General features: G+C 41.2%; 1 protein-coding gene across 1 annotated transcript in view; it reads right to left on the minus strand.

Annotated features, from left to right (window-relative positions):
- IGF2R (insulin like growth factor 2 receptor) overlaps positions 1-16,603 on the minus strand; it is a 113,445-nt gene that overhangs the window by 78,289 nt on the left and 18,553 nt on the right. Inside the window, exons 3-7 of the mRNA XM_074990287.1 lie at positions 10,241-10,365; positions 8,188-8,286; positions 7,537-7,666; positions 4,910-5,030; positions 1,322-1,436 (exon numbers count right to left, since the gene is read on the minus strand). Coding sequence (XP_074846388.1) covers positions 1,322-1,436; positions 4,910-5,030; positions 7,537-7,666; positions 8,188-8,286; positions 10,241-10,365 — 590 coding nt within the window. The remainder of the gene's footprint in view (positions 1-1,321; positions 1,437-4,909; positions 5,031-7,536; positions 7,667-8,187; positions 8,287-10,240; positions 10,366-16,603) is intronic.

The following is a 16,603-nucleotide window of genomic DNA, read 5'->3' on the forward strand; positions in this document are numbered from 1 at the left end:
GCTTGATAAATTTTTGCAGGTCAGGTCCATAAATGGCTATTAGCCAGGGATAAAGTATGGTGCCCTAGCCTTCATAACAAGGGCAGGAGATGGATGGCAGGAGATAAATCACTTGTCTTCTGTTCTCCTTCTCTGGGGCACCTGGCATTGGCCACCGTCGGCAGATGGGATGCTGGGCTTGATGGACCTTTGGTCTGACCCAGTATGGCCATTCTTATGTTCTTATGTTCTAAAGATAGGAATGAAAATATTTCTCCCAAGCTAGGTCTGTATTCAATGGTTTTGCTTCCCAGTTAATGTTTTTACACACACACACACACACAGAGGTGGAACTAGTGAACCTGCCTGTATCATGACAGTTATGTCAATGCGGCAAGTTATAAAATGCTAGGGAAAAAACTCTTTATTTCGATCAAGCTGTTTTAATCAGGCTGAGGTATAGAAAGCAACCTAGGACAATAGGCTAGAATGAAGCCAGTCCAAGATGTACATACATGACAGATTATACAGAAGAAATGTAAGCAATTTCATTTCTTCCTGTTTTTAAATGAGTGTCTTGCTGCCAAGATCACAGGGTCTTACACGAGCTGGTACAAATGAATGTTGCCAAACATGTTCAAGTTCTCAGTTCTTGCCTAATATTCAATTATGTCAGATGGGACATCTAAAGCAGAATCATCCTTGTGTGTTAGAAGTGGACAATTTAAAACATGCGTCTGACACTTGGGAAGCAGAAGGGATGGGTGTAGATTTATATGGGCTCAAATTACACAGACCAAAGAATATAAGCACCTCACACAAATTAGGCTGAGTATCAGCACTTATCTCACAGCAAGAAGGTCTGCTGGCTAATAACACTCCACCCTAGAGAGGGATTCCCATTTACTTTCCAGCACTAGGCCCTAATGATCTCAAAAAACCTGCCTCCAGAAGAGATCTACTGGCATCCAAAGCAAGGAGGGATTCTTTAAGAGACAGCCTGAAGACGTTAGTCCCAGGGTATCAGAGAGACAAAAAGTGGCTAAGGTAATATCTTTTACTGGACAAACTTCTTTCAGAGAAAGAGAAGATTTCAAAGTTACACACAGTTGGGAGCTTACCCACCTTTTCTCTAATGCGTATTCCTAGTTGCAGTAGTATCTCTGAAAATAGTTCATTTTAAAAAAAGGCAGATACCGGAGTATTAATACTTCACAGCTGATCATCTGGAACATTAATAAGCTTCCTGACCCTGACAGGCAGGCACATACTAGGCTTCTGCTTCCAGTAAACCAGAGACATTAATGGAGAATGATAATTAGCAGTCTACAACTGTAGTTACCTGTTCTCTCCTCTTTGATGGGCACACAAAAGTAATAGTCACTGCTGGATTATGCCCAAAGCAGAAATCTGGCTTCTCTTCTTCACTGTATGTTCTCTCATAACTCAGTACAAGCCTAACAACAACAAAAAGCAAACAAATTGGAAGACAGGAAAATAATTCAACTATAAATAAATGCTGAGGGCATTACACAGGGGAGACAGCTATAAAATACAGGGATAAGATAAAAAACAAAAAGAAGTCAAGTAGCACTTTAAAGACTAGAAAAATAAGATACTTGCAATTCACCCAGAGACATTGGGAGAAGCATTTTAAAAATATTGTGTTCTATCTTTAAAAGGGATCTCACAAAGGAGCATAGGGAGAAGGGCTTCTGCCTTTTTTTTATTATTAGTTGTCTTACTCCCCCCATCTTTGGCTTATCCCAAAACTATAAAAGGCAGAGCTGACAGCACTACTCACTCAGGTAGCCTGGCACTTCTCATGCGAGACCCAGTTTTCAGTTGCTTATAAGACTTTACCAAATGGTAACAATTTTGTCTGAAAACTTTCATATTGGGTGCCTACTCAACACTGGTAACTCCTGGAAAGTTGTATCCCAAACAGCTCAGCCTTTTCCAAGATCAAAGCTGAGGGAATGCTACATTGAACATGTGAGACAAAGTTCTTGCAAGTGTTTTGCTTACAAGCTTGAGCACAAACCTGAAGTTTGGTAGGGGCAGCTTTAGTGTGAGGAGGAATGTGCCTTTTGCTGGTCCCATGAAAATCCACTCAAAATTTGACCCAAGTGTAAGTTTCTGAAAAGGATGTTCGCACGTGCTTGGCAGGGAGAGGATAGAAACTCACCCCCGAATTCCCCAGTTTCCATCCCTCTGAACCTTCTCAAATCTACAATCTAACAGCACTTTCCCACAACTAGCACTCCAGACTGCTGTGGGACAGGGACAGACCAGACACCAGAAGACTGTTGGGTGCTCTCAGTGTCTTTGCTAGAGCCCAGGCAGCCTGAAGGAGAAAGGCACCAGACTCAGATACAGAGAGGACAAGAGCAATATCAGGGCACAGGAGGGGATGCTGGCAAGGAAGGGCAAACCAGATTGGACAAAGTCCAGGGAAGGAGGAAGGCTGGGAAGCAGAGAAAGAAGGCAGACTGGGCAAGGAATAGGGGAAATGGAAGAGGGAGTCTGACATCTGGACCAGGAACACTGGGACTAGAAGCAGCCAAGATAGGGCGATAAGGGGATCTGTGCCCACTAGAGATCACTTCCTTCTTCAGTTGAATGGGGACCCAAGATTCCCTGGTCTCCCCATTCTTCTGGGGTCAGCATGCCACTCAAAAAAAAAAAAAAAAAAAAAAAAAAAACACACCCCCACTGAAAGGATGGGTCTCACCCCCCCACCACTCCCAGCCTAGTGCTGGCTCAACTTTAATCTATCCCCTTGTGTGTATGCATTATAATACTATCACTAATTACACATTCTCAAACTATTTCCCCCCACCAGAGAACCTCTGATTTACTACAGAGTGGACAGTGTTCGCTTAATGAGGAGCTATTCATTTTTCCCCTCATTTGTAGGTGTGGACTCTGATCATCCAATTTACTGATATTGCTCAAGTCATGATCTGAATGCAAAATTACAAAAACCCACAAAGAAATGAGTAGTTTCTCATTATTACAGATCAAGTGCTTCACAAGCAATTTATCTCCACAAAGCCCCTGTGAAGTCAGGGAGCATTTCTCCAAATGTAACTGAGCTACCCTGGGAGGGGGAGAGGTGTTAAATAGGCAGCATCCACTAATTTTAAGAGTCTCAAACTGGGCACCCAGCACTTGATTTTTCAGAGTACTTAGCACTATGTAGTATTGTGTTCACAGCACAGCTCCCATGATGCCGCCGAGTGCTCAGCACTCCTGCGAGTCAGACCCCAAAATCTCCAGCTGAGCTCCCAGGCAGTATGCACTGCACTACAAATGGCCACCTGCAAAACAGTCTGGTTTAAGAGACTTGCCTAGCATCACATAGGAGCTCTGTGGCAGATGCAGGGATAGAAACTAGTTTTCCAGGAGAGCATCCTCTGCCTCATTTCACTGTATGCCTTCCAAGTTCTGCACAAAGGAAGCAGGGGTACTACAAATGCTTCATATGTTGCCCAGCTCTTATTTCCTAAGCAGGTCCAGCTTATACTGAATGAGTTAAGGAGCCCATGGAAAGAAAACAGGCTATAACCTTATTAAAGACTGTATGGTAAGGCATATCCATACAGAGACTGAATTAAGACTGTGTAGAAAAGCTAAAATCATTTATTCAAGCTCATAAATGATTGGCCTTAATATTACCATTTGAGTTGTTTAACTGGCTTCAATACAGTTTGGTTCCCCTTCCCCTAGTCTCACTCAGTGATCTGGTTTGCCCTGCAGCCCTACGAGGGCCCTGCATTTGGCAGAATGTCAATCAAGGTGGTAATGCTGTAAGAACGGACAGGTACGCGGTGCTTCCCATGCGCATTAAGAATCTAGCGCAAGCTCAAAAGGGGCCATAAAAGAGCCTAGTGTTCAAATTAACATGTCATCCCCTATGTTACCATAAAAATTCAGTCGCAACCACACCCTCCCGACCTCTTCCTCCCTCAAAACTGGGCCATTTTTGACCAATTAATTCCAAAGTTGAGGAGCCCCTGTGGAAAACATCCTTCCGGCACTATTCTCCACTGAACATGAAGGAAACTTAGAGCCTCTACTGATTTAGCTGTGGCAATGTCACACAAGGAGAGAAGGGGTCTCAAGCTGGCAGATGCTAGACAAGTTAGGGTCACGGCTAACGTCTTTACTATTCCCAGAAGTCAAGAGGCAGCTAATGCAAATGCATAATGGCAGCATTCAACTTCAATCCTGGTAACGTGCCTGTGAGAGTTTTGTTTTTAAAACTGCTACATACAAGTGAGACCAAGTCCAAATGGATTTTCCTATGACATACAGCAGGTCATTGGAACAACTGGAATTAGAACCAAGTTCTAATTCCAGCTATTCCAATGTCCGTTGTTTGGGGCAGTTGATCACCAAATGCCACCTGATAGTTTAAACTGGAAAAAGTAGTTGGCTTCATCTTCCAAAGCGCTCTATATGGGTCAAAAATATAGGATTAGAGCCTTTACATTACGACAATAATAGATTAAAAACCAATCTCATCCTTACCTACAAAAAGACACCTTCCAATTTTCTCTCTCTTTTGTAATTAAATGTTAAAATACAGTAGGGTCTCAACATTCACAAGAATTCTGTGTTCAGAACCCCTGTGCATGTTATTTTCACAAACGTGGGGGGGGGTGGGGGCAGAGCCCTGAGGAAGCTGCTGGCACTCCCGGCCCTGGAGCCCCAGGGAAGCAAGGCCACCCGCAAATAATTAGATTTGTGAATGGGGCACTCAAATGTCAAGACCCTACTGTATATACAATACTCATTGCAATGAAACACAGGTGTATTTATCAGTCAAATAACGAATAAATGGTTTTGTTCAGAAACACAAAAGGGAACCCTTACAAATATTCACACAAGGTTTTCACATATTTAAAAGTGCCACCAAAAGTACCTGTCTTCGTCAAGCAGTTTCAGCTGTTCTCGAGGACGGCCAACATCAAAAGCATGGCCTCCACGTAACAAGCATGCAGCACTACCAGCAGGGCAGCTTCTGGTTTCACTACTTGAGCTTCCTAGTAAGAGAATGCCAGATATATCACCCAAATGAAGTTTTTGTTGTAGCGGTAAGAAAAAAAAAGTTAATATAGGCCCATTTTCAGTGCAATTTATCTACATTAGACAATTTTCAATCTACCCCAATTTGCACCTCATAAATTTGAGGGGGCTTTTAAAATACTTGGACTTAAGTTTTTAGAAGTGCAACTTGAGCTCAAGTGGTCTTAATTTTTGGTAAGCTACAGTTCGCAAAAAAGATTGCTGAAGTATTTGAAGCCATGAAAGAGAAAATGCGCTCTTCCACTATCTCTTGCTGAAAAGAGGTCTTCGTTTACCTAAAAAAACCTGAGGCTGGGAACTTCAAATTCTCATTGTAATAGCTTTTTCCATCTACCCCTGTACAGTATTCTAGATGTGAAAAGCCAATTGTGCAATTTTTAAATAGCATTTTACCTAGTCTTTTATAGGTTACTTCAAAGGTGGCCTACACCACCACTTCTAGTTCAGTCAAGTCTACCATGCTAAATAAAGGGATTCAACTTCCAGAATAATTAAAACTAATATAAAATTCCATACATAAAAGTTTTTGCACACTGATGGAAAAAAACTGGACTAAAAAACCCTCAAGCATTACACAGAAAACCCCAAAAGTTTAAGATCTAAAGACCTCATAATTGGATGTGTCAAATTACATGCAACTGTGGAGAGGAGTTATTCTTGCTTTTTAAGGCTCTGCCTATGAGGTGCGCAATATTCATTTATGAGTGTTCACCTTCCACTACAGGGACAATTGTACATAATAAAAGCCAAAAAGAAATGGGGGAATTCGACAATTTGCAGGCATTAATTTCATCTGAAGGTTCCAAGGCAGGGTTTCTCAACCTTTGGATATCTGTAACCACATTGCTGCCTTCTTCAACCATCAGGGAGATCTCAGAGATGGACTGGTCATTGAGCAACAGCGTTCTAGAGAAAGCCACTCAAATATCATGGTGATAAGCACACTGTTAAACAAATGCAAAAACCTGAAATACAAACTTCCAGTGCTATCTTTCAGACCAAGACGATTTGAAACAGTCTGATTTGGCTTACTTTCTGTGGATAGTTTATACATGTGTCTACTAATAAAAACAAAGACTAGCATATGGTTAAAAATGCAACAGCAATACAAGGCAGAAAATTTACCTAGTACAGCTGAAACTCTGGTCCAGCACCCTTCGGATTTTACCGGTGCTGAACCAGAGAATTTGCTCAATCATGGGAGGTAAATATAACCTAGCAGCATTACCAACACTTCCACTGCTTACCTGGCTCTTAAAACATTTAGTGGTAAATTATCACTCAACAGACACCCAGAATACAGAGAATCAGGGCTCATTGCTGTAAAATTTTATGGGATTGCAGGAAATTTGGCCCCACCCATGACAAGTAGCCATCCAGCTAATTAAAATCATGATGGTTTATGGATGTTGCTGAACCAGAGATGTTCAACATTTATGTACAAAATTCAACTGTGAAGAAATTTCTCCATTATTACAATTGCTTACATTGCTTCCACTCTCCCTACAACTGGCCAAAATTAAGTATCAAAGCAGCCAACCATTTAAATATTTAAACTTTAGCAACACTTTTGCAATAGGATTCCTGTGTTCAACAGTTAACTATGCTCTTAAATGCTTGGCTGACTTGGAGCCCACATTGAGCAACCATTAGTAGCTATTGCTCAAGCATAAAAACCATGAATTGGTGATCTCTATCTAGTTCTCACTGGACAGAGGACAGCAACAAGAGATCAGCCACAGCCAATGCCTTCGTTGTCAGTCTCAGGAACCACATCCTGGATGACTATTTCAAGACATGCCTTTTACCCTCCAAAAGGACGATTCTGTCCAATAGCTCAACAGGTCTAGAATATAGGAGTTCTCTTAAGTCACTTCGCTGCAAGTCCTTTCGCATACACGACATTAATTCAGGAAAGCTGATTCATTAGAAGTTGCACTGATCCCCACTTATGTCATTTCAGGGCTGAGGGACCAAAAGCCAGGAACACTGAGTAGGTTTGTGGCAGCTGGGCAGCAGGCGCTGTAGTGCAGGGGCCCTGGAAGTGAGCCCTGAAGGCATAGAGGAGTGGCTGGGGGGGCTGGCTTACCCTTTTCCCTCATTATTTACTAATTATTTATATATATAGTTTTGTCGGTTATAGGTACATTATACATACCACGTGTGAACTGTGTGTGAGGAACGTATCAAGCTAATTACATTACTCCATATGGATATTAATTCCCCTTTACAAGTCTTTTCACTATAAGTTGCATTATTCAGGAACATAACCCGACTTACAACAAGGACCCCCTGTACTGCTCTAGGGAAGGCTGCCTTTAAAAAAAATACATGGCTAGATCTGAACCCCCAAAAGCTGGTTTTAAACAGGAAATAAAACAAGACAGCCTTTACTAAACAGCATTAGCAAGAGCTGCCATAATTCACACAACTTAGATACATGCTGTACACAGATGTTCAGACCTATGTCTCTACAGATGTTGATATACAAGGAATCGTCATCGGAATCATCCACCAAGTAGCCTCCTGAAATCTTGATAAGTGGATTCAAGTCATGTTTCTTTAAGTCACCATCAAAAACATAGCATGGTACCTAGAAAGTTAAATGTGTTAGTTAAATTTCATATTTGGTCCTTATAGCACTAGAGACAGATAAAGTGAAATATTTTTCTAAAGACAAATGTTTTTTTATACTATCTAGCATTAGAAATGGTTGCCAAGAGTAAAAATTCTGTAAGAAAAGCAAAACACTGAAGTACCCACAGAAGGCTAAATGTGGATAATGCTAGCTATTGCACAAGCAACAAATACTGAAAATACTTCACTAGCTTTGTGGTGCAGAGATGCCAAAAGCAAAAGAACAGTTACAGTCACATGTTACGTAAATATTCTGATCTTCATTTACTACTCAACCTGTTAAAGAATTAGTTCTCACAGGATATTCATAATTTTAAAAGGTTGATTTTCATTAATTATATGAACAAAGTTGTGTGAAGTTTAAATTGCCATTTGTGCCAAAGTTCTACATTAAGACTAATAGAAAAAGGAATAATTTAACCTACTATTCTATTCCTTCTAAAGCAGTTCAAAACTGCAATGCATGGTCAATATTACCTCTTCCTTAGCTTTAAATGTATCTTTCTTGCAAGCAATGAAAGTCCTCCATTCAAAGTAGTGCACACACTCAGTTGCTGTTACAAATTCTGGGGTTCCCTGCATAAAACAATCATGAAATCAATAGTTAAGTTTCAGTTTAACTGTGCTTTAAATTTTGATTTAATTTTATTCAAGAATGTCCTAGATAGTAGTTGTCATTACCAAGGAAAGAGATAAGAAAGGGCAGGCACACTGCCAAAGAACAGTAAAGTCCTTGTTGTGCCCTCCATGCTGCGTACATAAGCCCTCCAAAGCAATGCCTCATTTCCAGTAAGTATAATTTATGCTATATATATTATAGGCCCAAACTGGGGACTTGATTTTCAGAAAGGCTGAGCACCCATGACTTCAACGGAAGTCAGCAGCGACAACAGGTGCTCAGCAACTGTGAAAAGCGGGTCTCTGGTCCCTATAATTTACATTTTAGGAAGACTATGCATTTTTCATGTGTCTTCTTACCTTCACATCCACAGTGATTTCTGGCTGCCATTTATCCTACAAACCAATTAGCAATTAAGGCCAGAGGAACTAATCTCGCCTCCAACCATATACCAACAAGGGATCTCTCCTGCAAAGGAAAAACTACCTTTGATAGGCCTGGTTCAGATTCAAGCTGTTCATGCATGGTTTAACAATGCAATAACCGCAGCTTACTAAGTCAGTGTATTACATCAAGAATCGTTTAACACTGGACAGTACTTCACACTCAGAAACTACATCTACACCTATGAATATCACAGAGAGGTGGTTTCCCATTTCCGGAGGGATGGAAACGAAATAGTAAGGGATCTCTACACCCTGTCTACATTAGTACCCATCATGCTCCAGGGGATGCACACATCCTTGTCAAGCTACTGGCTAAAAAAAAAAGTTTTGCCAATAATAGGAGATTGTTTTGTTAAAGAGTTGGTGACGACCTAAACATGCAAACTGTCTAGCTAAGTCATGCCCTGGCCACAATGGTTCTTAGTTTGCCAACAGCAGTTTAGAAGATTCCCTTGACACTGGAAAATTAGTGTATAAAGGGAGAAATGATCTCTCAGCTTGCACGTACACCATGTCTTCAATTTGTCACAAGTGAAATGTGAAGCTTTTAAAAAACTCATGCACTCGCCGCCCTCCATGCAATATTCTAAGTCTTGCTTTCAAAAAAGGTGTGTAATGTTATCATTAACAGTACACTTCCTGAAGCATTTGGCTCCTATGTATAAATATCTACAGAACTCCAAGCTCTGATCACGTCACCTAGTAAGTTTGAGAGGCGAGACTCTACAGACATGAAGTAGCAAAACCTTTTCAATTAGAATTTTACATTTGTAATAAAGTTTAAAAAACCTAACATGAAGCTGTCCCAAGAAAGATTAGTTGGAGACCTAAATAGGTTTTCTGACCAATGCAATACTTCTGACTTCTAGCAGTTATCAGAACACTATAAAATTTTATTTTAAAGCAAACCTAAACATTGGTTTGAGAGCCATATATTGGTTCATAAGAACAGAAATTGGTCACATTCCTTGATATTACATCTGACACTTAAGGAGCTTTCAGGTGCTCTGTACAATGCAGACTTTTATAAATATATCACTTTATTACATAATTTGTAAAAATACTATACTACAGTTCATTTGAAGGCTTTTTTTTTTTTTAAAAAGAAAAGTCATTGACTAGCCCTAGCAAAACATTAATATGACCCAAGATAGCTGTTATCAAGTCCCATGACCTGATAATACGTATTCAGAGGAAATATGGACTAACAAGAGTCTCAAATAATTGGTTTAATATTTATGTGGTCACAAATTGAGGTACCCTTTAAGATTTTTTCCAAACAGCAAGTTCAGAAAAGTCATAGGCTATATTTGAGTAATTGAAAATTAGAGACTAGACGGGCGACGGAATCTCTTATTAGACCAAGCTTCTGTTGAAAGACAAGCTTTTGAGCTGACGCACAACTCTTTGGGTCACTGGAAGTTACTTACACAAAGGACAAAAGGAAAAATAAAAACAGACTAACCAGAGTCTTCCCACAAAGGAAGTTAATGTTGCTTTGTACAACATGCTGAGCACTCTGCTGCGAACACGGTTTTGTAGTGTTGAACTCAAGAAGTGATTTAGAACTTCTTTTCAAAGATGAGTCACCTAAATTAAAAGATAAGAGCTGCAATAAGTCAAAAAACTAATTTAGTACATCATGGATATCCTATGTTGCTGCTAAGCTTAAATACTGTGCAAGACAACATACGAATCCACTTGAAGGCAATTTTAAAACAAAGTCAGGAAGACAGACCCAGAATCAAAATTGTCAAAAGTGCTTAAGTGACTTACAAACCATCTTATTTTCAAGAGTGCCTAACCCATTTTTCAGACAAATTCATCATCTTGCTCAAGCAATTTTTAGTAGTGAGTAGAACCCCAATTATTTGACAAACTGGACAGACAGGTGGTCAGAGAACAGGAACTGTTGGAAAATGGGGTGGGGCTGGCTAACAGGCCACCAGGCATGGGCTTCCAGATGCCCAGGGATGGAAGAGGGCAGGTTGGTGGGGAGTGATTAGCTCACGCCGGTCATCCAACATTCTGTTTTATCCTATATTGCCCCACTCCTCCAGCTCAACAGCAACCCACCTGCTGGGCTGGGGGAGCGGGATGGTGTTGGATAACCAGAGGTGGGATAATAGGGACTGTACTGTATTTACTAATGCAAAATTGCTGCAGTGTAGTCAGTCTGTTTAAAGGCATTACACATTTTGATTAGGAGTGTTCTTGTGTTATATAGCTATTACTTTTTGGTGAAGAACTGTGCTTACAGCTGGTCAATGCTAAATCGTTTTATGTTACCCATCCTCCAACCCACCTCTCTATTCTGCCTTGTTTGCTTTTTAGGTTGTATACTCTGAGGAAGAAACCACCACTCTGTCTTTACATGCACTTAGCACAAGAGAGCCCTGGAACCTCTAGGAGCAGCATCAGTATAATATTTGATGCCCCATTACTGGGTAAGGCCTAGATCCCCAAAGGTATTTGTAGTTAGGCACCTGAATACCTTTAAGGATCTGAACTTTGTCTATAACAAATATACGTCTGGACATGCCATAAGAAGGTTAAGAGCCGCCTACAAACCATACAATCCAGCTGTCTGCGAAGGACTGTTCCTGCTTGCCCCATGACACTGATTTTAAAGCTCCTCCTGTGACTGAGTTTCTATCATGCCCCTTGGGACACTAACCCAGATTCCTCCCTCAGTAATCAGGAGTTTCTTCCTGATCTTAAGTCTGAACTCACCTTCTTATTTTTGCCTTAATACCTCAAGTGATGCTTCTGTACCATGACAAATAATTCCTCTCCTCTATCACTGTTTTTTCACCCCTCAGATATTTTAAAATTTATATTTCAACTGCCCTGTAAGGAAGCAGCTTTTAAGAGAGCTTGGCTCATTTCCCATAACATTCTCTGCCCCTTCTGAACACATTCGCTGTCTTTAAACTGCCCTCCAGTGTGCGCCAGCATGGTAATGCCACGCTCAGAGCTGAACACGATGCTCCTTGTGCAGCTGCAACACAGCCACACAGAAAGGGCTCTTTCCTGCTACACCATGCCTCTGTGGCTGCAAGAAAAGGTCACTGCACAGGTCACGATAGCTCACTGGTTGTCCACCTCAAGGTCTCTTTCAGCTTTACTGCCTCCAAAGATTGCCCCAGTGACTGGTGGTGGGCATCTTGGATTATTTTCCCCACATTGTCTATTAATATGACTCTTCTTCCCTCCAGCTGCATGTCATTGTGCTACCATCAGTCCCGGTTTCTAAATTAAGTGCAGTCTAAGATCAAAATTTAAGATCTAAATTAAGTGCAGTCAGCTGTAGCAGGGAGCCCCTCCACACAGGGGAAGAAGGTCAGCCTGCCAGAGAGCTGGAGGAAGGCAGCTAAGCCTGCCCTGCCAGAGCTGCGCACAGGAGGTGGGGGCCATGGAGCAGCAGTGGCAGCATGCAGAGCACATCAGCTGAGGCAGTTAAATCCTGGGGTTGAAGGGGTTAAACTTGGAGTGAGTGGTTTGCAGGATGAGGGGTAACAAACCTTCTAACTGATACAAATCCGTGTGTGGGCTGTTCCTTGAAATAGGGGGTACAAAAATTATGGTTTGACCTTACTTACGAAGCACTGTCTCATTCACATGTATTGTGGCTCTTGAATTACTGATTTTTTTTAAACTGAATTTGAAGGTGCGGGGGGGACCCAGCTCTTCTCATTATTTCTGTTGCTGAGTCCTGAGCTAGGACGTGTGACATTTTGATGCTGATACCAGCAAGCTCTATCATGGGGAGCTTTACAGCCTCCCCTTTTAACAGCTCTGAGAAGAAAGGAAACCTAGGCTGGTTACAAACCCTAAGGGTGGAAATGAGCATGTGAATCAGAGTGGAAACTTACCAACTATCATGTTACATTTGCTCTCTTCTAGAGCTTCTTTTTTCCTTCCTTTATGACAAGAAGGCCTAAAGGTTTATGCTATTTTAACTACAGGGACATATGTTAGGACATCAGTGCCTTAACCGCTATTCAGAGCGCCCACGTACAATGGTCAGGAGCATTCAGTTAATTACAGTCATCATCTGAAACCAAACCAGAGGCCAGGTTACAATGCCTAGTTAATGTGAACATGAGAAGAAAGCAAACAAAAATAAAATTACAGGCTACCTGGATGTTGGAAGGTATGAATGTCACTCCATCTCAGAAATCACTCTACTTTTACAACCACTTCTATTAGTACCTGGATAGTTTCCCCAGCTGACATATTGCATAGGCAGTCTCAATTCTCAAAGAATGCCAGCTCTAGATGAGTCAGTATGTGCTACACAATGAGGCAAGCAAGACAACACCCTCTTTATCAAGGCACCATACAGGTTTTAATTAAGGAATGTAATTTCTACAAGATATTGTACTTCAAAGCAACCGATGTGCTGGGGAGCACAAGAAAACTTGATGGTCAAATTCGGTTTTAGAATGCTCTCTTTTCTTCATAATAAGTCACATTTTATCCAGTCCTCAGCAAAAAGTCTACTCATGCAGTTGCAGTAAGACTTATTGCTGGCTGAGTGCCAGCAATGGCAGCACTCCATTTAAGTATTTTCTTCCTCCTCCATTGCACTGACTTTGTCTATCACAAACAGTGCAAAGAGCTGAGAAGTCAGAATAGTGCTCTCACACTCACTGCTGAGTAAAACACGAGGGACAGGGCAGCACAGAACCACACACAAACATTCTAATGCTTCTCGGGAAGAGTTTCCTCAAGGCAGACAGTATTGCACATATTTCCCGACACTCTGCCAAATACCACTGATGTTTCCCAGAACGTTGCCCATGCTGTGACCAGAACACTAAATCATAATCTTGCCAAACTAAAAAACAGCAGCAACAAAAGGCTCGTGAATTAGACCTGTTTCATTCTGCTGCAGCTTGGGAAAGCTCTGAACAGCTAAAGAGGTTTCAGAGACTCAAAACAGAGGACATTAAAGATTATATTCCAGTGATGAAGTCAACCACCCTCCTTTTCGACTGCTGCTGCCAAAAAGGTTCTGAAATGGGCAACACAAACCGAGCCAACTGTTCCTCCATCAGCCAGGGAAGAGGGTGTGGTCTTCAACTTTAATCACCTGCTAGTCAAAAGCCACAAGCACTTCTAAGCAGGATTCAAAGACAGCACCTACACCTTGGCAAGAATCCCAGCACCCTGCACACCTGGCTTCTCTCCAGGTATTGCTATAATACAGAGGCCTCAGACCTGAGTTTAGTCATCCTATTAAATGTACTTGAGTCTTAAAGTTTACCAGATAATGGGAATGCATGTGCTTAGTTGGGATTCAGGTAGTTACTGTATGGCAGGAAAGAGAAAAGTCAGAACATGGTAATGTGCTGATACAGGTTTAGAAAGGAGACAAAACTTTGAAACATTAATGGCCACATCTACACTAGAAGCATCTGCATACAGAAGTTACTGTTGGAAGAGATTTTCCAAGAAAATGTCAACAGATCATGTCGACACATAAAATGTGTAGCATCTACATAGCTCTTTTTTCAAGTTTGTCCACAAAACACATTGTGTGTAGATGTTCTGCGAGTTGTGTCTACAAAACATGAACTGGGCTGACCTTCTCACTGTTGTACTGACAACTGTCTACCACATTGTGCCCCTATCGACTAGTAAACCTTTTGTTCCACCTGCTGAACAAGAGCCACTCCTAACTGCCTAGTAAGCCCCTTACTCCGTAACAGCAGCACCTGTCAGATTTGGTCACAAAACCCTGACTGGGCCAAGTGTGGGATTGCAAGTGTGACTCACATTTGGCCTACCTGGAGTTTCATCTTCAGGATAGCTGGGCCAGACCTGAGTGGCACTGGTAGCCCAAAGGTTGCAGCACCCAGAGCAGGGAGCTCAGCCCTCCCCATGGGATGGGAACCCCAGGAGCTGCCACCCAACCCTCAGACATTCTGGCAACCAAATTTTGGTCCTGACCCAAGGTTTGAGAAATCTTGTGCTAGAGTCAGTGTCTTGTATTTCCTCCTTGTGAGCCACTCTCAACAACTTGTATGTCAAAGTCTTCAATCCTTATCAGCTTTTCCTCACCACAAAACCTTGGCACAATTCCACTTCAACTTCCACCACTTTCAAGTGCCTCCTACACACCTTCCACTTCCTCACTCTACAAACTGCTCTCCTCTACCCACCATTTATGATTGGGGGTGAGGGGAGAGGAAGAGAAGCAAAAACAAGTTGCATGCCTGCCTTGAACAAGATCCTCTCTGAGAGGATCGTATCTACCGCATCAACTCAAAAAAATATAATACCGAAACATCACCTTCAAACCAGATATGCATTTCCCTCTAGAGGCCCTTTAATCTCATTAATCCATGCTGTACACAAGTAGTGACTTTAGACCAGCAGCCTTCCAGGTTAGGAACCTGGGTCAGTTGTATCCCTCTACCAGAGACCTCTATGTATACTTGGAATGCAAGGTAATAAAAAGTCTACACATAGAAAAATATGAAATAGGATATTGGGCAGGTTTTTAAATTTGTTTTCTACTCTGCGGAAGAAACCCTGAAGTATTTAAATATGGTAGATTTCACCCAGATGATTAAGAGAGAGGGAGAGGAAGAGAAAAGGAAGTTCAAAATTAAGGCTAAAAACAACATCATCTTCATTGCTAGTCAGGTGAAGACCAAACAGCCTCGTGCTCAAACCTTGCATACACGGCACGTTTGAGCACTCAGGTCATACAGGTCGGATTAAATTTTCAGCCTTAGCTGAATTCTTCCTTTTTATTGATTGAATGGCTACAGCCTTTTAATGCTTCTCCCAACTCAATTTCGTGTTACTGGTGAGTGTGTAAGTATACAATGCTTACAAACCTAGAATAACATTTTAAGTTCTCTTTGATAGTGGCTGATCACAACCAAGACCATGAAATACATAAAAATGTAACTGATTTACAGAAGTGAGAAAAGTACCCAAAAAGTTACTTGCGTAGAAGTACAACTGCTAGGGCAGGGTACTTAAGTCACTGGTGTCCTCTGGAAAACTACTAGAGTAAAAGTACACACATCACATCTTTATTATCCTCAAGTGCCCCAAAGTAAAACCAGCTGCATTTTTACTCAAGCAACTTTTGGGGAACTTTTTCCAGCTCTGCTAATTTATGAACATTGGATCCCACAGATAGCAGGCCCAACACTGGATCCCATAACGGCAATAGCCAAGGATTAACTGAAAAGGAACAACTTGTTTTTAGAGCTCTCTTTCCGCATATCAACTTTAACAACTGTACAATACTATACTTCTACAAAGCTTTTTTCATTTTGCTCAGCTCTTGTATTACCATTTTGGCTGATTCATCAGGGTATTTAAGTCTAAACTTTGAAACATGGAGTATTGCAACTGAAATGGGACCATTCGCAAACTTAAGGCTATAAACCTCAATTAAGCACACTGATGAACCAAGGCTTAAGTAATCCAACTGAAGAGTCTATTCTGATACCGAGTGTATTTTCTCTTCAAACACTAAGCACATCTGTTTTTACCAAATCATATTACAGACAAAATAAACTTGTTAACTTGTAACTTTTTCAACAGTATGCTAAGATAAATATCAAGGAGTCAGGAAATTCAGAAGTTCAAGTTCCTTTACTCAACTACATTGCACTTCCTCTGCCTTTTATTGTGTGCCTTTGACCTTTATTATAAGGCACACAATGAAAGACGAATAGAAGAGTACTGGTTATGTGCAACTTGGTCAAGTTAGCACTGACAATGAAATGAAGTTCTGCATTCCTGGGCTTTTTAAATGAGGCAATGAATTTTGGATAAAGAGGTTTTTTAGTTAAAA

This window comes from Carettochelys insculpta, chromosome 3 (genome assembly GCF_033958435.1).
Source record: "Carettochelys insculpta isolate YL-2023 chromosome 3, ASM3395843v1, whole genome shotgun sequence".
Taxonomy (NCBI): domain Eukaryota; kingdom Metazoa; phylum Chordata; order Testudines; family Carettochelyidae; genus Carettochelys; species Carettochelys insculpta.